Source organism: Cervus canadensis, chromosome 29 (genome assembly GCF_019320065.1).
Source record: "Cervus canadensis isolate Bull #8, Minnesota chromosome 29, ASM1932006v1, whole genome shotgun sequence".
Lineage (NCBI taxonomy): Eukaryota > Metazoa > Chordata > Mammalia > Artiodactyla > Cervidae > Cervus > Cervus canadensis.
This window is the reverse complement of record NC_057414.1, coordinates 2,606,057-2,632,483: the sequence shown is the minus strand read 5'-3', so window position 1 is coordinate 2,632,483 and position 26,427 is coordinate 2,606,057. Positions and strand designations below refer to the sequence as shown.

Sequence of the window (26,427 nt, the reverse complement as noted above, 5' to 3'; positions counted from 1 at the left end):
TGATATGGACAGAGGGTTTTTTTTTTTTTAATATTCTCATATAGTTTTATTTTATGGAAAAGAAACAATAATTCTACAAAACTTCCCAAGCTTACCTCCAATTACAAGATGCTATTTAGACTTCTATATTTCACTATGGCTTAGGAGGGGGGAGTCTGGTTCTGGGATCAAATTGCCTGTGTTAGAATTCTTGCTCACTTCTTGCTGCTGGGTAATCACAGACAAATGACCTGAGTATTCTAAGCCTCAGTTTTCGTGTCTGTACTGTGGGAGAAATGGTAAATTTTCACTCCGGAGGTCCTGGTGAGGATTAAATGAGGCATAATACGTGAAGTGTTTCTGGCATGTAGTATGCACTTGAGTTTTTAAAGGCACTGTTTTAGCAGATTTTCTTGAGAAAATGAGACCAGAAATGAGACTTTTTGAAGCTTTTGTTTTTTTACTTAAAAAAAGGAGAGAATTAAAAGTCATTAAGCGATATAGACTGCTGGGGATATTTGGATTATTTGACATTTGGAGACTGTGGAATTTTTAAATATGTTGGAGTAATCCCCCTTTGATTTTTTGCCTGAGGCCTTCTTTAGAGGTGAAGGTGAAGGGCTCATTGTATCCTTCTAGTCCATAAGTAAACAATGATTTTTTAACAAGCTTTGTTATTGTCCCTTTTGAGTTGTAGCAGTCATTTGATGTTTGTCTTTCAAATGAGCAATTAGATGATGAGTTTTCCCATTCATTAATAAGAGCTTGTGAGTATGTTGAACTTGTTTTTCTGTGTGACATTTTGTTATTCTTTGGCTGACCTCTGTTGAGTTCAAAAAATACTTCCAGCATATTCCTTCTAGTTGAAAGTTGAAGACTATTGTACTGAACACTTGTAACTCACCCTTTTCTGTAGCAGTCTGAGTATATAGCTGGCCAAATCTTTATTGTTGGTTGTCTCTTTAGTTATCATAGATCAGGGATAAAAATTAAGTTACTATAAACATTGGAATATAGGATCTAAATAATTATGACCCATTGCTGTTCATGTTTCTGAGTCAGTAGATTCTTATTAAAATGGATATTTATTTGATTTAAAATTTTTTTTAAAGCCTTTAAATTCTTGGTAAGCATTTTTCAATGTCAGCATCATTTCTGTTTGCCTTGTCACTAGAGAATTCTCTTCAAATCAGAAGGCATGGAAATTTCCTTGGTGGTCCATTGATTACATCTTGGAGCTTCCACCTCAAGGGACCTGGGTTCAATCCCTGGTCTGGGAACAGAGATCCCACAAGCTGCACAGTGTGGCCAAAAAAAAAAAAAGATGTTGTGATTTAATATTTTTTTTGGTGCATGGGTCTGTTATAGGAAGGGGGACCTCTTCCAGGGCCTGAGAGTGGGCTCTTGTCTAACATTTGGAAATGAATTGTCTGAGGAGTCACACATGCTGACAAAGCAAGAGAGTTTATTGGGAAGGGGCGCCTGGGCGGAGCGCAGGAAGGTGAGGAGCCCGGGAGGACTGGTGTGCCACGTGGCTCGCAGCCTTGGGCTTTACAGTGACGGGGTTCGTTTCTGGGCTTTTTTTGGCCAAACATTTTGACCTGGTTCTGACTGGGTTTCCGTCGGTGTGTTTCTCCTAACAAATCTGTTTCATCTTGAGAAAATAGGAGTGTAGTTAATAAGTATTTGTTAATGAGCCTGATTTATTAGTGAATCAAATTGGTATTGTAAATTGATATTACAAATTGTATATGAAGCTCTCTCCTCATAATTATATTTGAGGAGAATCAATTTCTGTGAATGGATGAGGATTTTAAGCCATTTTGCTTTCTTCAGCTACATTGAAAAATATTCAATGGAATGAATTTATGTGTGGAAAAAAGTGTGAAAAGAGGGAAGAATGCTGGCTCAAGTGTCATCAGGTTTGAGCAGGTTGCTTTTATATGCATGCTGAATTTATAGCGTGTTTAACTTATCATCATTTATTTTGTCTAGTCTTTGTACTCATTACATGTGTCAGCTTGCTTTGGCTTCTTTAGAGTTTGGTTTGTGATTAGTCCAGTTTGGGAGTTGCCTTGGGCATTCAGTATGTATTGGCAGTGACAGAAGAAAGCTTGTTATTCTGATCATTTTTGATTTCTAAACCTTGAAAAAAGTAGACATAGTCCCATTTTTGTCAGATCTGTATCTCAGAAATCCCCCAGTCCAGGAGACAGGGATTTAATCAGAATTCAGATTGAATTTCAGAGTGCGTGCGTTCGTAGCTCCATTTGGAGCTCATGGAGTGTAACGGCATTTACCTGAATCTTCATTTTCTCTCTCTTTCCTATTCTTATTTTATTCTTCAGTGATTACAGATTGCCTGCAATATATCAGAAATACAGGGGTGGTGTAACAAGATGTTTGTAGACATTTAGGTTAACGGGGAAGATAAACATGAAAGAAGCATGCAAAAATTTATTTCAACTGTATTAAGTGCTATTGAGAAGTACAGGATGTTACTGGAGAGTGTTACATGAGACCCTATCCTAGTGTGGTGGGTTTGGGAAGGCTTTCCCAGTGAAGTAACAAAGTGAATATATAAATATCTGTTAAGTGAATATGTATCAGGCTTAACATTTATGGCACATAATCCAAATTTTAACATGCAGAAATTCAGAGAAATAAGAAGTGGTTACTTTACAGAAAGAGAGATTGTTTAATGATTTCTTAAATCCGATACCCTGGGCAAGAATTTGATTTCTTTCCTTTTGACTTTGGTCTTTACTTAGACTTGAAGCCAAAGGCAATAATAAAGCAACTCAGATGATACAAATACCTGGGTTAACAGATTCTCTGGAGTTGGATCCCCTTCTAATAAAATTTATACTTTAAATTAGTCAGAAATTTTCAGTTACAGATGTTAGAGAAACTGTTTTAACCTCTATTTTCCTTCACTGATTTAAAGGTAAATCAAGATTGTTTTGGGCTTCCCTGTTTGCTCATATGGTAAAGAATCTTCCTACAATGCAGGAGACCTAGGTTTGATCCCGGGGTCGGGAAGATTCCCTGGAGAAGGGAATGGCACCCCACTCCAGTATTCTTGCTGGGAAATCCCATGGGCAGAGAAGCCTGGAGGGCTACAGTCCATGGGGTCACTAAGAGTTGGACATGACTGAATGACTAACACTTTCACTTTCAAGGTTGTTTTAGATAAAATTGTCTATAAAGATCGGGGAAGGTAAGCATCTTTTTAAAGCTTTCTTTTTTCTGTGCTCTCTTTTTTTTTTCCTGTGGTTAAATTTATGGTTAAATTTCTTTTCTGGTTTAGAATGATGGTCAGGGTCCTCCCTATCAAAAAATAGTCAGGGATTCTATATTTGTTAATTATCAGACTTTAGTGTGGATGAGTTTTAGCAAATGTATGACTACAAGTGCAGTTTAACCCTTTTGAGATTAGCTTTATTTTCTGTTAAAGGAAATTTGTATAACAACAAATGATGAGGCAGTTTGATATTTTTTAGCCACGTGGGCTTCTGTTATCTGTGATTTCTTCTCTTGCTCAAATTGTCACTACTTCTCTGGCTGGAACTCTTAGTTTGCTACGGTTCTGTTTTAAGGATTCAATTCAGTATATCCAGTATTCTTACTGGAGAGACTGGAATGTATGTACATACCTTCTATTTTTCATCTGAACTTAGTTCTTCAATAAAAAGTGTATTATTTGAATTTTTCTTCATTAAGGTGTTTTCACATTAGAGCCCATGATATTTGTATTTAAGTATGCATAAGATGGCAGGTTATAAAAAGTGTTTTGGTTTAAGATTATAGTATTCCTTGGAGAATTATAGCAATAGATTGAAGTAACAGGTGTGTGTTTTCAAAACTATCCCTATATTACCAAAAATATTAATATTACTTCCTCAGTTTGGAACATGGCTATAATATACATAGGGCTCAATCTGAGTTTTGTTTTTGATCATATTTTGTTTCAATGTTATATGTGAACTATATATTCAGATTTATCCTTAAAGCCCGTGTCAACTTCCTTATAAATGTGAAAGTGGCCCTTTCACTGAGAGTAGACAATTATAAGCTTAATGGTCGTCACTGAAGCCTGCTAGTATGGTTTTCATTACAGGGAGGTTTAATAGTAAGTAGCTAAGGAAACTTTTGAATATTTGCTTGTATTCTCTGGCATATATTATTAACAAAGTTTTTTTTTGTTTTTTTATTATTATTTAAAAATTTTATATTTAATGAAGTATAGTTGATTTACAATATCATATTTATTTCAGGTATACAACATAGTGATTCAAACTTTTTATAGATTATACTCCAGTTAAAGTTATTCAAAAATATTGGTTGTATTCCCTGTGCTATATAATGTATTTTATGTGTGGTAATCTACCTGTATCTTGCCCCTACCCCCTTCTTTCGCCTCAGCGGTAATCACTATTTGGTTCTCTGTATCTGTGAGTCTGTTTCTGTTATACTTTTGCTTTTCAGATTCCACGTAAGTGGTTTGACTTTCTCTTTGTGACTTATTTCACAAATCTCAATACCTTTCAGGCCATCCATGTTGTTGCAAATGGCATAATTTCATTTTTTTTATGACTATGTTCTTTATCCATTCATCTTCTTTGTCTGTTCATGTGTTGGTGGACACAGGTTGCTTCCATATCTTGGCTACTGTAAATAGTGTTGCTGTGGACATTGTGGTGCCTATCTCTTTTTGAGTTAGTGTTTTTGTTTTCTTCAGGTGTATACTTAGGAGTGAAATTGCTGGGTCGTATGGTAGTTCTACTTTTAGTTTTTTGAGGGACCTTTACACTGTCTTCCACAGTGGCTGTACCAATTTACATGCCCACCAACAGTATATTAGGGTTTCCTTTTCACTACACCCTCACCACCATTTGTTGTTTTTGTCTTTTTGATGATAAGCCACTCTGACAGGTGTGAGGTGATATGGCTCATGGTTTTGAGTTGCATTTCTCCGATGGATTAGCAGTGTTAAGCATGTTTTCATGTGCCTGTTGGCCATCTGTATATCTTTTTTGGAAAAATGTCTGTGTAAATCTTTGGCCCACTTTTTTTTGATGTTTAAAACAATTTTTATTTTTTGGTTGTGCTGCACAGCTTGCAGGATCTTAGTTCCCCGGCCAGGGATCAAACCCATGCTCCCTGCAGTGCAAGCACAGTCTTAACCACTGCACTGCCAGGGAAGTCCCGTCTGTCCACTTTTTGATTGGAATTTTTGTCTTTTTGATATTGAGTTATATGAGCTGTTTATGTATTTTGGATATTAACCTCTTATTGGTCATATTATTTGCAGCTATTTTCTCCCACACAGTAGATTGTCTTTTTGTTTTGTCAGTAGTTTCCCTTCCTGTACAAAAGCTTTTAAATTTAATTATGTCCTATTTTATTTTTGCCTTTGTTTCCTTTGCCTTAGTAGATATATATGCACCCCCCCCCAAAAAAATGGCTACACTTTATGTCAGAATGTTCTGCCTATGTTTTCTCCTAAGAGTTTCAAGGTTTCTTGTCTTACATGTAGGTCTTTAATGCACTTTGAGTTTAATTTTGTGTGTGATGTGAGAAAAGATCCTGATTGCATTTGTTGATCTGCATCTGCCCAGCCTCCCCAGAGCCGTTATTGAGGAGACTGTCGTTTCCCCGTGTGCATCCCTGCTGCTTTTGCCGTGGGTGAGCTGCCCTCAGAGGCGCGGGCTCGCTTCGGGGCTCTCTGTTGTGTTCCACTGCGCTGTGCGTCTGCTTTGTCCCAGTGCCACGCTGCTTTGATTATTGTAGCTTTGTAGCGTACAGTGTGAAGTTAGGGAGATGATTCCCTCCAGCTTTGCTCTTTCTCAGGATGTCTCTGGCTATTCAGGACCTTTGTGGTTCCGTATATTGTAGGATTATTTGTTCTAGTTCTGTGGAAAATGTCATGGATAGTTTGATAGGGATTACGTTAAATCTATAGATTGCTTTGAGTAGTGTGGTCATTTTAATAATATTAGTTCTTCCAAATCTTGAACATGGGATTGCTTTCCAATTCTGTATCATTCCTTTGGCAGTGTTTTATAGTTTACAGAGTATAGGTCTTTCACCTTCATGGTTAAGTTTGTTCCTAGATATTTTGTTCTTTTCAATGCAATTTTTAAAAAATTAAAAAAATTTTTAACTTTTATTTTATATTGGAGTATAGCTGACTTTTAGTACTGTTTCAGTTTCAGGTGTATAGTAAAGTACTTCAGTTATACATATACTTGTATCTATTCTTTTTCAGATTCTTTTCTTATATAGGTTATTATGGAATATTGAGTTCTCTGTGCTATGCAGTATGTCCTTGTTGATTATCTATTTTATATATAGTAGTGTATATATGTTAATCCCAAACTCCTAATTTATCTCTCCCCCCAGTCTTTCACCTTTGGTAACCATAAGTTTCTTTTCAAAGTCTGTAGGTCCGTTTCTGTTTTGTAAATAAGTTTATTTGTATCATTTTTTTTTTTAGATTCAACATATCATATCTGTCTTTCTCTGTCTGACTTTCTTCACTTAATATGATAATCTCTAGGTGCCTCCATGTTGCTGCAAATGGTATTATTGCATGTCCTTGTGTGGGGGCATCCATATGCAGTCTGCATGTGCCAGGCTTTGGTGGGAGAGCTTGATCTGCAGTGAGCATAGGTCATGTCTTCACCCTGGGCGTGCTGGCAGCTGTCGCCTTGGTGGGAGGTGGGGCTGGAGATTGATGGACCATGTCTAGGGCCAAGTGTGAGCCAGACCTTTTCCTCTACTGAGTGGTCATTATTGCCCCGTTTGGGATGTGGTTGGGTCTGAAGGTGCTAGAGTGGAAACTCTGATGGTTGGGTCCGAGCTGGTTCCATTCCCTCTAAGTGTGCATTCTCCCCGCTCCTGGAAAGGGGCAGCTTCATCCCACAGGGGAAGCAGCACTAGAGCAAGAGATGTTGGAGCAGGCCGTGGGTGTGGCCCGAGAATGTGGGGCCCTCTTGAGAAACTGGCCAGGGCCCTGGGACGTCTCAGTTTGCTTCCTCTGCCCTTTCCCAGGACTACTCCTGGGAAGTGTGTACACGTGTGCTTCGTGAGTGGAGTCTCAATTTCTTTGAGCTCTCTTGTAAATACTACTGGTTTTCAAACCACCTGAGGGGACTTGTCTTCCTGGTGTTGGACCCCAGGGGTAGGGTATCAAATATGTGGTTTGAATCCTTCATGCCCCAGGGAGGCTCTCCCAGCCCAGGATATCTCTCTCATCTTCTGTGTCTCATCCTCGGACTACAGGTACTGACCTGATCACTTCTCCTCCCTTCTTTTCTGACTCTGTGTGGATCTTTACAGCCTTTCTGTAGGAGAGTCTTTCTGCCAGTCTTGTTTGTTTTCAGTGAGAGTTGTTCTTCATGTAGCTGTATTTTTGATGTGTTCATGGGGGGAAGTGAGCTCAAGTATCCTTCTCTGCCATTGTGATCTCCTCCTCTTTTGGGGTGATGGTCGCTGGAGGAGACAGTGCCTCTTGGGTGCTAGTGATATTGTGGTTTGTCATAAGCATCCTTGTTCGCTGTTGGGCTGCACCCTGGGGGCAGGCAGTCCCTGTGGCTGCCCAGCTTCAGGACCAAGGGGAGAGCCCAGAGTCAGCACAGAGACATCAGTGATTTAATGGTTGGGGGGATCTTATATGTCTGAAGCAAGGTCCTGGAGCGACAGCCCTCCACATGCTATGGATGGTGGGTAGGACATGCCAGCAGCCCCCACTCCCAGGGGGAGGGGACGTTACCAGTTATAGGGGAGAGTGGTGTCTGATTGGCACATAGGTTACCAGGGGAGCTAGCAGGGGGCATCCCGCTCACTGTCCCTTTGGTAAGCTGTCATTGTGGAGGTATTCTAGTTCTAATATTTAGACTAGCTGTGTGCCCAGGGGTACAAGTGTGTAGGCATGTGAGTAGGATGTAGGTGAAGCAGGCACTGGTCAGGGGATATACCAAGAACAGAAGCATGACCATCTTGGGTGGCCTGCTCACACATTGGCTGACCTTGAGAGAAGATCGGAAACTTCCAGTTTTTAATAAGCTGATTGTCTGTATGTGATGAGGCAGCATGGTGCAGTGCACTGGATCTGAATTTTTGTTTTGCTCTGCAACTTATAGTTTGACTCCCAGTTTCCTTATATAAGCAGGTGATAACTCTGTCTTAACTACTCATGACATCCTTTGGTAATCATATGAGATAGTACATGTGTGAAAGCTTTGAAAACTGCAAAAAGACATGTAAATATTGGTCTGTGATACTAAGCTCCTTGTCTTTTTGTTTTAGAATTTAAATTTGGACTTTGTAGCTTAAAAATAGTTTTTAACCTTAAAAGTAAAAGTGTTGGAAGTAGTTTAAGTTCAGTGTATTTGTTAGAGTTCTCCAGGGACACAGAACCTGAAGGGGAGTGTGTGTGAGTATGTGAAAGTGTGTGTGTTATGTATGAGAGTGTGTGTGGTGTGCACACACACACGCAGTGTATTTATATATAGACAGACAGACAGACTGAGTAACTTCTTATAAGGCATTGGCTCAACCATTATAGAGGCTGAGGAATTCCAAGATCCACAGTTGGCAAGCTGTAGTTCTTTCTAGTCCCTGTCCTAACACCTGATAACAAGGAAAGCCAGTAGTGTCAGCTCCAGTTTAAGGCGTCTCTGGGTGTGAGGTGGGGAAAGATTAATGCCCCCGCCTGAGGGCATACAGGCAAGAGGCAGTCCCTCTTACTCAGCTATTTTGTCCTGTTCAGAGCTTCAGTTCATTAGATGGGGCCCACCCACATTGTGGCTTCCCTTGTAGCTCAGTGCAGTGCAGGAGACCGGGGTTTGATCCCTGGGTTGGGAAGATCCCTTGGAGAAGGAAATAGCATCCCACTCCAGTATCCTTGCCTGGAAAATCTCATGGACAGAGGAGCCTGTTGGGCTGCAGTCAGTGGGGTCGCAGAGTTGGGCACGGACTGAGTGACTAACACTTACTTAATCTGCTTTACTCAGTATACTGAAAACATTAATTTCTTTTAGAAACACCTTCACGGTCACACCGAGAATGTGTGGCAACCTTGTGGCCTAGTTGAGTTGACACAGATTTAACCAGCACATACAGCATAAAGTTCTAAGTGACAACAGAGTAATTCAACCTCCCTCATTATGCTAAGTATTTTTATAAATGAGATCTTATTCTTCTAGAAGAGTTTTGAAATTTGGTGGAGAAAAAAATAGGGGAAGTCTTCTGACCTGAGATGAATGTTCTACTTCAATTCTGTTCATTGAAGTTCTGTTTTTATTTTGAATCAGTTTGTCCTATAAAAATGTAGTTTAGTTTTCAGTCTCATGAGGACCACTCAGCTTTTTCTATAGTTGCTGTAATTGCCATTCATTTTCTCCAAACATCTGGAATTACTAGAGAGAGAAATGTCTTCAGAACACTTCATAGAACAGATAATGTTGTTGTCGTTCAATCACTAAGTCACGTGCTACTCTTTGCAGTCCCATGGACCGCAGCATACCGGGCTTCCCTGTCCTTCACTATCTCCTGGAGTTTGCTGAAATTCATGTCCTTTGAGTCAGTGATGCTATCTAACCATCTCCGCCAGGCTCCTCTGTCAATGGAATTTTCCAGGAAAGAATACTGGAGTGGGTAGCCATTCCCTTCTCCAGGGGATCTTCCTGAGTCTCCTGTATCGCAGGCGGATTCTTTACTGTCTGAGCCACCATGGAAGCCCAGAGAAGACCTGCACAGCACAAAAGTGAGCTGGGGTTAGAGCAGGGAGCCGTTGTGTAGAGTGAAGGAAACCGATACTTTTTCAAGTGCCTTCTGTGTGCTGATTATTCTGCTGAATACTTACGTTTATTATTTCATTTGTTTAAAATGTACTGAGATCTTGGAAGAAGGAAAGCAGAGTAAACAGGCTCATGGCTGGTTGGTTCCACTTTCCTTGACTTAGTCTTGTGAACATAGTGTTTCATTTCATTTTCATTTCTTTCATCTTTCACTTTTAGCTCTTGTATTCTGGGAATGTAATTTCTAGTCCTGGACTCATCATGCTACCTTAGTTATAGAACTGGCATATGTATATACCAAATTTATGACCTTTTTATTAGGATACATATATATATATATATATATATATATATATATATATATATGTTGTGTTTTCACTACATATTTTAGCATTTCTTCTTTCAGGATGGGCAGCCTCAATTCCTGTAGGGGCTAGTGAGTCACAAATTGCTACTGTTGTTGGGTTTTTGCTTTTTTTGGTAGCACTCACTGTGTGTGATTCTTCCCCTCATTTAGAATGTGAGACTTCACCATCAGGTATGGCGCTTAAGAGCATGGACTCTGGAGCCACTTACCTATGTGCAGTCCCTGCTCTCCTTATTCACTGTGACTTTGGGCAACATAATCTCTTTGTGCCCATGTTTTCTTATCTCTAAAGTGGAATACTGATCATTCCATCTCATGGATTGTTAATAAGCACTGAGTTAACATTTGTACAGTGTTTAGAACAGTGCCTGGCATGTAGAAAGTGTTACAAATGTTTGTTAAATAAAGTAGATATTCTGTTAATATTTTAAAAATGTAAATTCATTATGCTGTTTTCTCCCCTCCTTTTTTTTTTTTTAAACATACTAGATTTATTCTTAAAATTTTTAGTTAATATTAAAATCTTAAAAAATAGTTCGTGTTCATTTGTAAGATGAAATTAGGTTTTAGACCCAGGTCACAGTAATCAAGTATTTCACCTATATGACTGATAGGATATTTAGAAGTCTTATTGGACACTCAGGAGTAGTTTTAACTTTTTCAGACAGTCCTATTATGTGTACTATGTGTAGGATGTCTGATATATTTGACCCTTTGTCAAAAAATGCCTCAGTCCTGAAGGGAACCCTCCTGCACTATTGGTGGGAATGTAAATTGGTGTAGCCACTGTGAAGAACAGTATGGAGGTTCCTTAAAAAACTAAAAATAGAGCTACCATATGACCCTGCTATATACTGGAGACAAACATAGTCTGAAAGAATACATCCACCCCAGTGTTCATTGCAGCTGTGTTTACAATAGTCAAGACATGGAAGCAGCCTAAATGTCCACTGACAGAGGGACAAACAAGTGTGGTACATGTATACAATGGAATATCACTCAGTCATTAAAAAGGGTGAAAGAGCACCACTTGCAGCAACGTGGATGGGCCTAGAGATCGTCATGCTGAGTGAAGTGAGTCAGGCAGAGGGATAAATGGCACATGACGTCCCTTGTTTGTGGAGTCTAAAAAGAAGCAATGCAAATGACCTTATTTATGAAACAGAAACAGACTCACAGGCTATAGAGCAAACTTATGGTTGCCAGTGGGGGAAGAATGGGGTCAAGAGATAGGAATTTGGGATCGGCATGTACACACTGCTATATTTAGGATGGATACACAACAAGGACCTACCGTACAGTACAAGGAACTCTGGCCAGTGGCACATGGCAGCCTGGATGGGAGGGGAGTTCGGAGGAGAATGGATACATGTCTATGTGTGGCTGAGTCCCTTTGCTGTCCACCTGAAGCTATCACAACACTGTTAATCAGCTATACTCGAATGTAAAATAAAAAGTTAAAAAAAAACTGTGCCTGAATCTTTATATTATGCTGTTTTCTTTCAAACATTGTTTCCAGTAAGAGGTGACTTTGCTTCTAGGAGACACTTGGCGCTGCATGGAGACATTTTTGGTTGTCACAGCTCAGGCTGCACCCCTGGCATTTATAAGTAGAAGCTAGGGATGCTGCTAAACATCCTGTAACATGCTGGACAACCCTCCAAAGCAGCAGATTATCGGACCCAAAATGTAGTTAGTGTCGAAGTTGAGAGACTCTGCTTTAAAGAGATCATTATTTGCTGGTGATTAAATAAATAAAAGACTTGTTCTTTGGAAGGAAAGCTATGACAAATGCAGAAAGCATATTAAAAAGCAAAGACATCATTTTGCTGACAAAGGTCCTTCTAATCAAAGCTGTGGTTTTTCCAGTAGTCATATACAGATGTGAGAGTTGGACTATGAAGAAGTCTGAGTGCTGACGAATTGATGCTTTCAAACTGTGGTACTAGAGAAGACTCTTGAGAGAGTTCCTTGGACAGCAAGGAGATCAAACCAGTCAATCCTTAAGGAAATCAACTCATTGCATATTCATTGGAAGGACTGATGCTGAAGCTCCAATACTTTTGCCACCTGATACGAAGAGCCGACTCACTGGAAAAGACCCTGATGCTGGGAAAGATTGAAGGCAAAAAGGAGACGACAGCGGCAAAGGATAAGATGGTTAGCGTCATTGACTCAATGGACACGAGCCACATCCGAGAGATAGTGAAGGATAGGGAAGCCTAGCATGCTGCACTCCATGGGGTTACAAAGAACTGAATATGACAGCGACTGAACATCAACAGCAACAAATAAATAAAACATAAAATCAGCTCCTACTGTAGACTTTATTTTTCACAAAAACTTGATTTATTAGACTCTCCAGAAATAGTCATCTGAGAGAGTTAATGATCAAGCTCTTGGGCTAACAAAGACTACTAAATTAAAGTTTGGTACAATAAGGCTAAGATCAAGGGGTCAGCCCCTTATGAGGGCCAGTTAACTGTGTTCTGTTCCATAGCCATGCAATCCTAATACTAGTTAACCATTTGTATGGCAAATATGTGGCATTAATCACAGGGCGAAACAGATAAGATGGAATGAGATGAAATGTATATAGGCCTGATAGATGTCTAATTGTGATATTTTTGTAGAAGGGAACTCCTAAATTGGGAGCCTGTCATTAGAACTTTGCATCAGTCTTCAGTCTGTAGCCTTTGTGATAGTCAAGTCAGCCTCCATACTTCCCTTTCATGGAACTATGCTTAATGCCGTCTCAGTCTTTTGACTTACGTCTGGAATGTTCATATTCACCTATGTTTTCTTCCATATGCTTTATTGTTTATACTTTGCACATGTAAGTCTGTGATCCATCTCAAACTAAGTTTTGTGTATAGTGTGAAGAAGTTATTAACAAAAAAGGTAACTTTTTTTGTTCTATACAGATATCCAGTTACTTACTTCAGTCGCTAAGTCATGTCCGACTCTTGTGACCCTGTGGACTTCCAGGCTCCTCTGTCCAGGGGATTCTTCGGGCAAGAATACTGGAGTGGGTTGCCATTTCCTTCTCCAAGTTCCTTAAGTATAATTTATTAAGAAAAGAAAAAAAGATATAATTTAAAAGTGAGAAAAGAGAACTCTGTGTCATGTTGATACACATGCATACTTCAGAGATACTGCAGGTTCCCTTTTCAGATTACTGTGAATGTCACAACAAAGTGAACGTTTCAGTGGTACCTGAAATGTACCTTCTTAGCATATTTTCAGTATTCAGTGCAGTGTTATTAACTATAGTCATTCTGCTTGATCTTTTACTAGATTTATTCATCCTACATAGCTGTAACTTTGTATCCTTTGCTCAGCATCTCTTTGTGTCCCCCACCCCCTCAGCCACTAGCAACCGTCATCTCCTCTGCTTCTGTGGGTTTTTAGTTGCCACATATGACTGAGATAATGTAGTGTTTGTCCTTCTGTGCCTGGTTTATTTCACTTGGCATAATTTCCCCCAGGTTTATCCAAGTTGTCCCAAATGACAGGATTTCCTCCTTTTTTAAGGTTGAATAATCCATTGTGTGTGTGTGTGTTTGTGTATGTGTATGTATACCACAAGGATTCCCTGTTTTCCACACCCTCATCAACATATGACTTTCTGTCTTTTTGATAATAGCCATTATAACAGCTGTATGGTGATAGCTCATTGTTTTGATTTGCATTTCCATGATGTAATTAGTCATGTTGAACATCTTTTCATGCTCCTGTTGGCCATTTGTATGTCTTCTTTTGAGAAATGTGTGTTCAGGCCCTTTACTCATTTTTAAAATGGTTATTGTTTTCTTGCTATTGAGTTGCTTGAGTTTCTTCTGTATTTTGGACATTAATCTCTTATGAAATTTTGCAAATGGTTTGCAAATATTTTTTTCTGTTTTGTAGGTTGTTTCTTCACTCTGTTAATAACTTTTTTAGTTTCAATGCAGCAGCTTTTTAGTTTGATGTAATTTCATCTGTCTGTTTATGCCATTTGTTGCTGTGCTTTTATAATTATATCCAAAAAAGTATTGTTCAAACAAATGCCAAGAAGCTTTTTATCTCCGTTTTCTTCTAGTAGTTTAGTTTCAGGTCTTACATTGAAGGATTTAATGATTCTGAATTGTTTTGTGTGTATTGAACAAGGCAAGGGTTCAGCTCCCTTCTTCAACATGTGGATAAACAAGACCATTCATTGAAGGGACTCCTTTCCCTGTTGTGTGTTCTTGGAACCTTTGATGAAAATCCTTTGACCATAAATGCGTGATTTTATTTCTGGGCTCTGTTCTGTTCCTTTGGTCTGCATGTCTGTTTTTATGCCAGTACTCTGCTATTTTTATTACGGTGGCTTTGTAGTGTATTCTGAAGTCCAGTATAAGTGCATTGTGCCAGCTCTATTCTTTCTCAAGGTTGCTTTGGCTATTCACATTTAATGTATGTGATTCCATGTGAATTTTAGGATTTTTTTTTTTTTCCATTTCTGTGAAAAATGCCTTTGGGATTTTGTTATGGATTGCATTGAATCTATAGATGGCATTGAGTAGTATGGACATTTTAACAATATTAAGTCTTCCAATCCATGAATATATACTGTCTTTCCATTTATTTAGACTGATGGCTCAGATGGTAAAGAATCTGCCTGCAGTGCAGGAGACTTAGGTTCGATACCTGGGTTAAGATCCCCTGGAGAAGGTATTGGAAACCCATTCCAGTATTCTTGCCTGACGAATCCCATGGGCAGAGAAGTGTGGTGGGCTACAGTCCTAAAGGTTGCAAGGAGTCAAACATGACTAAGTGACTTTCACTTCACTTCCATTTATTTGCATCTTCTTCAGTTTCTTTCATTACGGTTTTAAAGTTTTCAGTGTACATATCTTTCACCTCCTTGGTTTACTTTATTCCAAAGTATTTTATTGATGATATAATTGTAAATGAGATTGTTTTCTTAGTATCTTTTTCAGATTGTTGTAAATGTTTAGAAATGTAACTGATTTTTGTATGTTGATTTTGTATCCCACAGCTCTACTGAATTCATTTATTAGTTTTGATGTTTTTTTCTCTTTTTTTGGTAGAAGTTTCAAGGTTTCTGCACACAGAGACAATTTTACTTCTGCTTTTCTGATTCGGATACCTTTTATTTCTTTTTCTTGACTTGATACTCTGGTTAAGACTTCCTGTACTAAGTTTAATAGAAATAGTGAGAGTGGGCATCTTTGCGTTGTTTCTGGTCTTAGGGGAAAAGCTTTCATTTATTCACTTTTGAGTTTGATGTTAGCTGTGGTCTTATCATATATGACCTTTTATTATGATGAAGTTTATTGATGTTTATATTTTGAAAGGATATTGAGTTTTGTCGAATACTTTATCTCCATCTACTGAGATGATCCTGATTTTTAGCCTTCATTTTGTTAATGTATTACCTATTGATTTGTGTATGTTGAACCATTCTTACACCCTAGAGGTAAGTCATTCCTGAGCATGATATATGTGCTGTTGAATTTGGATTGCTAGTATTTTGTTGAGAATTTTAATCTGTCTTCATCAAGGATATTGACCTTAAGTTTTCTTTCCTTTAGTGTCCTTATCAGGCTTTGCTATGATGGTAATGCTGTCCTCATAAAGTGAGTTTTAAAGTTTTATGTTCTTTTCAAGTTTTTGGAAAAGTTTGAGCAGGATTTGCTTCTTTCAATGTGTGGTAGAATTAATTGATGAAGCCATTATGTTTTGGGATTGTGAGGTTTTTGAGTATTGATTCAATCTCCTTATTATTGGTCCGTTCAGATTTTCCGTTTCTTCATGATTTAGTATTGGTAGGTTGTATGTTTCATTTCTTTTGGGTTATCCAGTTTCTTGCTGTATAATTGTTCACAGTAGTAGTCTCTTTGTAGTAGTAGTTTCCATGATCCTTTGTATTTCTCTGATGTCAGTTGTAATGTCCTCTCTCTTTTTTTTTTTTGTAATGTCCTCTCTTTCATTTTTAGTTTTATTTATTAATATCTTGTTTAAAAAGTAAGTCTTGCTAAAGTTTTTTCAATTTTATCTTTTCAGAACGACTCTTTGTTTCATTGATGTTTTGTGTTATCTTCTGTTTCATTTATTTCTGCTCTGACTTTTATTATTTTCTTCCTTCTGCTAACTTTTGATTTAGTTAGTTCTGCTTCTGTTTTCTTGAGGTATGAAGTTAGGTTGTTTATTTGAGATTTTTTTTTCCCTAAAGGTAGGCATTTATTGTTGTAGACTTCCTTCTTAGAACTGCTTTGCTGTATCCCAAAAGTTTTGATATATTGTTTCCTTTTTCATTTTTCTCAAGGTAGTTTTTGATTTCCCTTTTTTTTTTTAAAATTTTTTTATTTTTTCCCTTTTTTTTTTCCCTTTTTATTTTCTTTGAATTATTGTTTTTTTATGAGTGTACTGTTTAATTTCTACATTTCCACATTTCTACATTGAAGTCCCCTATTATTATTATGTTGCTATTTCTCCCTTCAATTCTGTTAATATTTCCTTTATATATGTAGGTGATCTGATTTGGACCCATATAAATTTGCAATTTTTATATCCTATTGATGAGGTGACCCCTTTATTATTATACAGTGTCCTTCTCTGTCTCTTTTATGATTTTTGACTTGAAGTCTATTTTGTCTACTATAAATGTAGCCACCCCTTCTCTATTTTGGTTATCATTTGCATGTAATATCTTTTTTTCCATTCCTTCACTTTTGGCCTTTGTGTATCCTTAGAGATAATGTGAGTCTCTTGAAGGCAGTGTATATTGTGTCTTGGTTTTTTTTTTTTTAATTTTTTAAATTCATTCAGTCACTATGTGTCTTTTAGGAGACATAGTTAATTTACATATAAAGACTTACTGTTGCTCTTTTGTTCATTGTTTTTTCACCATTTTGTAGTTTACTTGTTCCTTTCTTCCTTCCTCTCCTTGTGATTTTATGCCTGCTTTGTGGTGGTATGCTTTGATTCCTTTCATCTTCTCTTTTCTGTATCAATTACAGATTTTTGCTTTGTGGCTACAGTGTGGTTTGTATAAAGCATACTGATAAAAAAACAAAACAATGTATTTATAATAGTCTATTATAAGCTGATGATAACTTCAGTCTTATATAAAAAGTTTACCTGGTTACTCCCACTTTACAATTTTGATGTCACAGTCTTTTTATATTGTTTATCCAGTAATAGATTTTTTATAGCTATAGTTATTTTTAATACTTTATATTTCAACTTTTATTCTAAGTCAGTTGATTTACACAGCACCATGACAGGATATACCATGATATTTAACTATATATTTACTTTTACCAAGGGCTTCCCTTGTGGCTCAGACGGTGAAGCGTCTACCTACAGTGCGGGAGACCCGGGTTCAATCCCTGGGTTGGGAAGATCCCCTGGAGAAGGCAATGGCAACCCACTCCAGTACTCTTGCCTGGAAAATCCCATGGACGGAGGAGCCTGGTAGGCTATAGTCACGACTGAGTGACTTCACTTCACTTTACTTTTACCAGTGAGTTGTATATTTACAGTGAGTACCTTTCATTTCAGCTCAAAGAACTCCCTTTAGCATTCCTTATAAGGCAGGGCTAGTGGTGACTAACTCACTTAGCTTTTGATATTTTTGGAAAGTCCTTATCTGTTTTTCCATTTTGAAGGACAGATTTGCAGATAAAGTATTTTTATTTGGTAGGTTTTTTTCTTTCACCACTTTGAATACATATCTCCTTTTAAAGATAACCCAATGCATGATGTTCTGGTATTTGGTTCATATGTTCATTAGAAAATACTGTTTTGTAGTCTGTCTTATTGCTGTATGCATTTTGATTTCTTTTTTTTCCTGGTCATTAGTCTTCAAAAGTTATATCAATAGAAAAAAAACAAATAGAAGTGTATATTTTAATCATAGTGTTTTTATGTACTTTGTTAAGCTAAATGTTTATATGCATATTTGGAAAATTGATAAGGAATAAAAGTGAAAGAAGTGAAGTTGCTCAGTCATTTCTGACTCTTTGTGACCCCATGGACTGTAGCCTACCAGGCTCCACCGTCCATGGGATTTTCCAGGCAAGAATACTGGAGTGGGTTGCCATTTCCTTCTCCAGGAGATCTTCCCAATCCAGGGATTGAACCTGGGTCTCCTGCAGGCAGGAGACGCTTATAGGCAGACGCTTTACCGTCTGAGCCACCAGGGAAGTCCCGATAAGGAATTTACTCCTGTGGAATTACTTTATCAAAGTATATGAACACTGCAGCATTATTTTGCTATAAAATGTGATTTTTTAAAGGTATATTATGGTGTCTGATAATTTTATACACATGTGCATGTACCCTTATAGTTCCTACATGGCTAGTACAATTACTGTTATGTTATTTGTTTAGATCAGTGCTTCTAAACTTTTTTCATACTGTAGCATGCTGTGATATACACAGTTTAGTTCAATCACTCAGTTGTGTCTGACTGTTTGCAATCCCATGGACTGCAGTGCACCAGGCTTCCCTGTCCATCACCAACTCCCAGAGTTTACTCAAACTCAAGTTCATTGAGTCGGTGATGCCATCCAACCATCTCATCCTCTGTTGTCCCCTTCTCTTTCTGCCTTCAATCTTTCCCAGCATCAGGGTCTTTTCTAATGAGTCAGTTCTTTGCATCAGGTGGCCAAAGTATTGGAGTTTCAGCTTCAGCGTCAGTCCTTCCAATGAACACTTAGGATGGATTTCCTTTAGGATTGACTGGTTGGATCTCCTTGCAGTCCAAGGGACTCTCAAGAGCCTACTGCAACACCAGGTTCAAAAGCATCAATTCTTCGGCACTCAGCTTTCTTTATAGTCCAACTCACATTCATACATGACTACTGGAAAAACCATAGATGGACCTTTGTTGGCAAAGTACTGTCTCTGCTTTTTAATATGCTATCTAGGTTGGTCATAACCTTTCTTCCAAGGAGCAAGTGTCCTCCAATTTCTTGGCTGCAGTCACCATCTGCAGTGATTTTGGAGCCCCCCAAAATAAAGTCTGTCACTGTTTCCACTGTTTCCCCATCTAGTAAATGATAATAATTGTGTGGCATACTAGGGAAAACTGAGATGGTTATTACGTTGCTCTGTTACCTGAGTCCTGGCCTGGCTACCCAGACTGATGAGAGGATCAGTATTTTGGCCACATGAAAATCCTGGTTGAAAGCTCTGGGTTACAGCACAATGTTGATAAGGTCTTAGATTATTTCCTCTGGTATTGTGTCAGATTTTTCCTTTTTTCACAGTGTACTGTTAGTTTGATCTACCAGTGTTGAAAATATGTACAATTTATCTACCTTACTGCTGATGGACACTTAGGTGTTTTGTGGTATTTTTTTTTTTTTTAATGTTATGAATGTGACTTTTGGTGGCCATAAGCAGTTATTTTTCTTGGTTATATTCCTAGAGGTGAAATTGCCAGATCATAGGATAAGAGTTCATTTAGTTTCATTAGATAATAAGTTTTCTGAAGTAAGTATGCAGTTTTACATTCCCATCAGCAGTGTGTGAAGCTCCAGTTACTTTATTCCTGACAGTGCTTTGCATTGCCATTTCTCCTTGTTTTAGACATTTTGGTGTGCGTGTGTGTAGTGGTATTTCATTGTACAGTTTTCTGATGACTAGTGATGCTCAGCATATTTCATATGCCCATTGGCCATGTGGATGACTGCTTTTTCATAGAAGTTTTAATTTTGAGATCATTGTAGATTCTTAAGTCGTTGGAGGGTTTCCCTTGTGTCTCAGCAGATAAAGAACCCACCTGTAATGTGGGAGACCTTAGTTTGATCCCTGGGTTGGGAAGATTTCCCTGGAGAAGGGAAAGGCTACCCACTCCAGTATTCTGGCCTGGAGAATTCTATGGACTGTACAAGGGGAGCCTGGTGGGCTACAGTTCGTGGGGTCGCGAAGAGTCGGACACGACTGAGCAACTAACTTTCTTTTCAAGTAGTTGGAAGAAATAATAGATTCACTGTACACTTTTTCTGGTGTCTCCCAGTGGTAGCATCCTGCAAAATGATAGTAAAATAACATAACCTAAATAACTGCCTTGATACAGTCTCTGGTGGCTCAGTGGTAGAGAATCCACCTGCAGTACAGGAGACACGGGTTTGATCCCTGGATGAGGAAGGTCCCCTAGAGGAGGAAATGCAGCCCACTCCAGTATTCTTGCTGGGATAATCCCATGGACAGAGCAGACTGGGGGGCTACCGTTCCCAGGGTCGGAAAGAGTCAGACTGACTTGGTGACTAAGCAGCGTAGTCATATACAGGACATTTCTATCACCACAAGGATCCCTCCTGGTGCCCCTTTATAGCATTCCCTACTGCCTCCCCCTTAGCCACCTCCGCTTAACTCGTGGTCACCGTTGACTTATTCTTCATTTCTATGCATTTGTCATTTCATGTATGTCCTATAAGTGGAATTATATATATGTAGTCTTTGGTGATTGGCTTTTTTCACTTAGCATAATTCTCTGGAAATTCATCAACATTTGTCATGTATCACGAGCTTGTTTCTTTTTATTGCTGAATGGTAACCCATAGTGTGGATACAACTCAGTTTTCAAACCATTTACCTCTTAAAGGACATAGGGGTTGTTTCCATTTATTGACTGTTAGGAACAAAGCTGCTGTAATTTGGGGTGAACATTTTCATTTTCCTCGGGTGAACATCCGAGACTGCAGTTGCTGAGTCATATGATAGTTGCTTGCTTAGTTTCTAAAGAAACTGTCAAACTGTTTAGAATGCTTCTGCTATTTCACATTCCCTCTGACAATGCATGAGAGATCCAGTTTCTCTGCATTCTTGCCAGCGTTTGGTGTTTTCAGTATTTTTAAACTTAATTATTCTGGCAGTTCTGTAGTGATAGCTTATTGTGGTTTTCCTAAATGACTGATGTGCTTATCTTCCACTTGCATATTCTCTTTGGTGAATATCTGTTCATATCATTTGTATTTTCTAATTGGGTCATTTATTTCTTTACTGTTGAATTTTGAGATTTTCTTCTACATTCTAGATACTAGTCCTTCACTAGGTCTGCAGTTTACAAGTATCTTCTCCCATTCTAAACCTTGGCTTTTTTTTTTTTTTTAATCTTCTAACAGGTCTTTCACAGAGAAAAAGTTTTAACTTTGAGGTGTAATTTATAGTTTTTCCTTTTATGAATTGTGCTTTTGCCTAGACTTAGATCTCTAAGATTTTCTCTGATTTTTTTCCTCTCAGAAGTTTTGTAGTTTTATGTTTTACATTTATGTCTCTGATAGTTTGAATTTTTGTATAAACTGTGAGACTTTGAAGCTAATTTTTTTTTTCTTTTGCTTATGGCTCTTTTTACTACTGTACCCTTTGCTGAAAAAGCTATTTTTCCTCTGTGGAATTGCATATGTGCCTTGTCAAAAATCAGCTGGATATATTTATGTGGGTCTGTATCTAGGTTCTCTATTCTGTTTCATTAATCTATATGTCAGTCCCTTTGCCAGTATCACAAAACCATCGTGTAGCTGTATAATATGTCTTGAAATTGCATAGACTCATTCCTCCCAGTTCATTCTCTTTTTCAATGTTATTTTAGCTCTTATAGTTCTTTTGCTTTTCTATGTAAATTTCAGAATAATCTTCTCAACATCTCCAAAACTTTTTCTGAGGTTGTAATAGGAACTGTGTTAAACCTATATATCACTTTGGGGCAGAACTGATGTTTTTCTATATTGAGTCTTTCTGTCTATGAGTATTTATTTATATGTTCTTGATTTCTAACATCAGCATTGGATAACTTTCAGCATGTAAGTCCTATACAGGTGTTATGGATTTTTCCCTAAGTGTTTTAGTTTTTGTGGAGTTATAAATGCTGTTGTATTTTTAATTTGGGGGGTCCATGTATTCATTAGTCTCGTATAGAAATACTGGTAAGTTTTGTATGTTTGGCTTCTTTCGTATGCCCTTGCTCAATTGCTTTATTAGTTCTAGGAGGGGTGTGTGTGTGTGTGTGTTTGTGTATGTAAATTGCTTGGGAGTTATGTTTACTAGACAGTTGGGTTATAGAGATACTTGTACATAACCCGATTGTTATAAGAGATATTATATGTGTTTCCAGGGACAGAAGAAATTTTTTCTGTAACTACTTGAGTATGAAGCAGCATACCATATTCTGCCCATCAGTCAGTTCAGTTCAGTTCAGTCGCTCAGTCATGTCCAACTCTTTGTGACCCCATGAATTGCAGCACGCCAGGCCTCCCTGTCCATCACCAACTCCTGGAGTTTACTCAAATTCATGTCCATTGAGTCGGTGATGCCATCCAGCCATCTCATCCTCTGTCGGCCCCTTTTCCTCCCGCCTTCAATCTTTCCCAGCATCAGGGTCTTTTCAAATGAGTCAGCTCTTTGCATGAGGTGGCCAAAGTATTGGGGAGTTTCAGCTCCAGCATCAGTCCTTCCAATGAACACCCAGGACTAATCTCCTTTAGGATGGACTGGTTGGATCTCCTTGCAGTCCAAGGGGCTCTCAAGAGTCTTCTCCAACACCATAGTTCAAAAGCATCAATTCTTCGGCGTTCAGCTTTCTTCACAGTCCAACCCTCACATCCATACATGACCACTGGAAAAACCATAGCCTTGACTAGATGGACCTTTGTTGGCAAAGTAATGTCTCTGCTTTTTAATATGCTGTCTAGGTTGGTCATCACTTTCCTTCCAAGGAGTAAGCGTCTTTTAGTTTCATGGTTGCACTCACCATCTGCAGTGATTTTGGAGCCCCCAAAAATAAAGTCTCTCACTGTTTCCACTGTTTCCCCATCTATTTGCCATGAAGTGATGGGACCGGATGCCAAAAGTCTAAAATGAAAGAGACTACTTTCTAAACCCTGAAGATAGTAGAATACCATTAGAACTGAGGAGATGGTTGAGGATCCAGGGAGTAATTGAAAATGACACCAATATTTTGTTCCTTAATAACTTAATTAGGTGAATGTGACGCTATTACCTGAGCTTGGAAACTCAGAATTAAAAGCACTTTGAGGAAATACAAGAAGTTCTGCTTTGGACAGGCTGATTTTTTTTTTTTTTTTTTAATGTTTTTGGTACATCTTTATTGACATGTGCAATAGACATTTGAAGTCTCGATTAAGAATTTAACAGAAATGATAGGGTTATATTGGAATTGCTACTTTGATATGATAGATGATGCTGTGGGAGGGAACATATACAGAATGAGTAGAGATCTGAGGAAGAAATGCTAACAAAGGAATAGTATTTAGAGACATAGTGGGAGAATGAGAAGACTGCAGTCACAGAAACTGTAGAAACTTCTCTTTTGTCAACATTTTACCTATTTGCCAAGATACATCTTTCAGACATTGTTGTCTGCCCGTCTCCGATTTGGTTGTGTTCTATAGCAGTTCTATAGCGGTTCCTCCTTCCTCTAGTCTAGCATTTAACACACCGCCATACTGTCATTAATTGTTTATATGTCTGTTTCTCTATCAAGTTTTTATGTTCCTTGCAGGCAAGAATTAGAGTTACTCATCATTTTTTTCCTGGGTATGGCATAATTCTTAATAACAGTTTGTTTAATTGAGTGAAGTAGCTTATCAGAAGCTTCTAAGGGGTAGAATAAGAAAAGAACTGAGAAGAGGCCGTTAGATTTCCCTTAGCACAGGGAAAGTGTTTTGCCCAGAATAGTGAGGAGTGAATGCAGGCTTCTCTGGTCTTCCTTTTCTTAAGTCTGTCTTGCCCTTTCTTATATTCCCTCCCTCATTCACTAATTCTGTCATCTTTTGTTCCTTCGATAATATTGTTTCACCTTGAATAGAACAGCGTTTCTTCATGGTACATGTGAGAATGCTACTGATCTAGCTCATATTCCCTTTTCAATGAAACTGAATGAATGGTTTTCATCATTTTCTAGTTTTTGTCACTGAAATTCTCTAATATTCAGGTTGATAATATCTGTAATGCAGTTTAGTTTAGCATTCAATTTCTATTTGAATTGAACTTCACTTTTTTCTGTTTAAAAATATATCTTATTTTTCAGTTTAAAACTTTTTAAGGCACTATAAATAATTACCTCAAATTTGGAGGTTACCTATCATGTGATTGATCCATGTTGTGGCCCTTTACCTATTATACCTTCAGTAGATTAAAGTGTCTTCTTTCTGTCCCCAAAATTGAATTTTCAGAGAGGATCTATAAAATACCAGGGTTTCCACTTGAATTTTTAAACATATGCTGTTATTTCAGTATCTTCCACATAAGAACTAACTTAAGTGGGAAAAGTTGGTTGGATTAAACAAAAGACCCTTTTTCTTTTCAGATTGCAGCAATTCTCCGGAAACGAAAATTAGACTATTATTTACACAAATTGCTCCCTGAGATCCTACAGTCTGCTTCATTTCTGACTGCTAATGGGGCCTTGTTTATGGCTTTCTTTTGCATTTTAAGGTTGGTACTCATAATAACCACTGGAGATTAATGCAAATTTCCTTTGTTGAAATTGAAACAAACAGATGTTTATATAAATGTTGGGCAGGTCACTCTTTGTTTATTTTTTTCTATCTGTGGCATGACGTTTATTTATCTCAAAGAAAGCTTGCAAAACCAGGAGTTGTGGCCCTCTTGGCCTAAGATGTGATATAAACTTCAAATCATTGCTGTGATTATGTAACAAAAGTGCTTTAATAATTCATACATTTTCTGGGGCCCACTTTATTTACTGAGTTGTAAATGAGGATTTCTTAACTTTTCAGTTTTATAGATTAGAAATTCAAAGCAACTGTCCATGATATAGCTTAGGTCCATATGTAGTGAACAGACTTCAAAAGGACCATAAGATGCTTGTGTTTATCTATAAAACTTCTGGCATATCCTACTGATGAAACTTTTGGTCCTGATTCAGTGCATTATCTGTGTCACATGCTTCATGCTATATATGTGCAGTTAGAATTCAGTGTTTAGTGTTGAGATGTACCTAATATATTTATAGATATTTACTTCTTATCTTTCAAACAACCCAAACTAGTTATTTAATTTGTCAAGTTGAAATACTTCACATTGTGTTAATATTATCTTACCCACTTAGTATTGCCCAAAGTAATTCTGCAGGTAAATTTTAATTGCAATAAGAAATATAATTTCCAGGTGTCTTTCATAGATTCTTTTCCCTTAAGAACAATAACATTTATAAACTTTTAAATTGTGCAGAAAATAATTGATATAATATATACTATTGAGTAAGTCATACCTTTAAATTGACCTGAATAATCTGTGCAAGAAACTCTTTATCATGTAGTCTCTGGAAAGTTTCTAATACTTGTTAAAACTCTAAAAATAGGGTTATAGGATAATTAGGTTTAATAATAATAATAAATTATTCTTGAAGCATATTTATGTTATGTGAACCCTTTGGTTAAGTTGTGAAAACATTAAATACTAATTATAAGGTAACATCTGTATTCCTCCTATACCTGAGTCACTGAGTCATTTTCCTTTAATTCTTACATTCAATAATTTATTAAATCATTTGCGGATTTTATTGGAGGGAGAACTACCTCCAGTTTTCTCGGGCAGAAATTTTCTGATGCCCATTGCAGAAATACCCATGTTATTTGTAGATTTTCTAATTTTTTAAAGCTAATGAAAAAATAATTTTATCTGTGATTCTTGATCCTTATCTGTGTGTATGTAGTAAATATTTTTTTCCTATAATACATCATTTAGCAGTTGAGCAACTTTGTTAAGATACTTTCATATTATTTTTTTGTTTCTCCCCTTCTTAGGAATATATTATCTTTGAAAGGAAAAAGGAATTTCCTAATATCTCCAGACTTGTTTTTATTTTCTCTTTGAAAACCCAAGAAGTTAATGGCCATTTGTAGTGAGACACCATAGTGAGACACTTTGCAGATTCTTTCCTTCAAATGATGTATTCTAGTAAAAGAAAAACTTTATATACACATATAACTAAAAGATATAAAATATTTTAGTAAGTGATGTGAGAGAAACTTATCCAGGCTTGTAGAAGCAAAAGAGAGACATTTGTTGAATATTTATCATGTATTAAAAAATAGAAGTAGTAAAAAAAAAAAAAGATATAATGAACTTATACACAAAACAGAAAGAGACCCACAGACATAGAACTAACAAATTTATGAAAGGGGAAAGGTGAGGGGTAAATTAGGAATATGGGATTAACATATACGCCCTACTATATATAAGATAGGTAACCAACAAGGACCTACTGTGTAGCACAGGGAACTCTACTCA

The 26,427-nt window shown here is 37.5% G+C and overlaps 1 protein-coding gene across 1 annotated transcript in view; it reads left to right on the top strand.

Moving 5' to 3' along the window:
* Window positions 1-26,427, top strand: part of TMEM135 (transmembrane protein 135) — a 249,725-nt gene that overhangs the window by 6,733 nt on the left and 216,565 nt on the right. Inside the window, exon 2 of the mRNA XM_043452729.1 lies at window positions 24,479-24,606. Coding sequence (XP_043308664.1) covers window positions 24,479-24,606 — 128 coding nt within the window. The remainder of the gene's footprint in view (window positions 1-24,478; window positions 24,607-26,427) is intronic.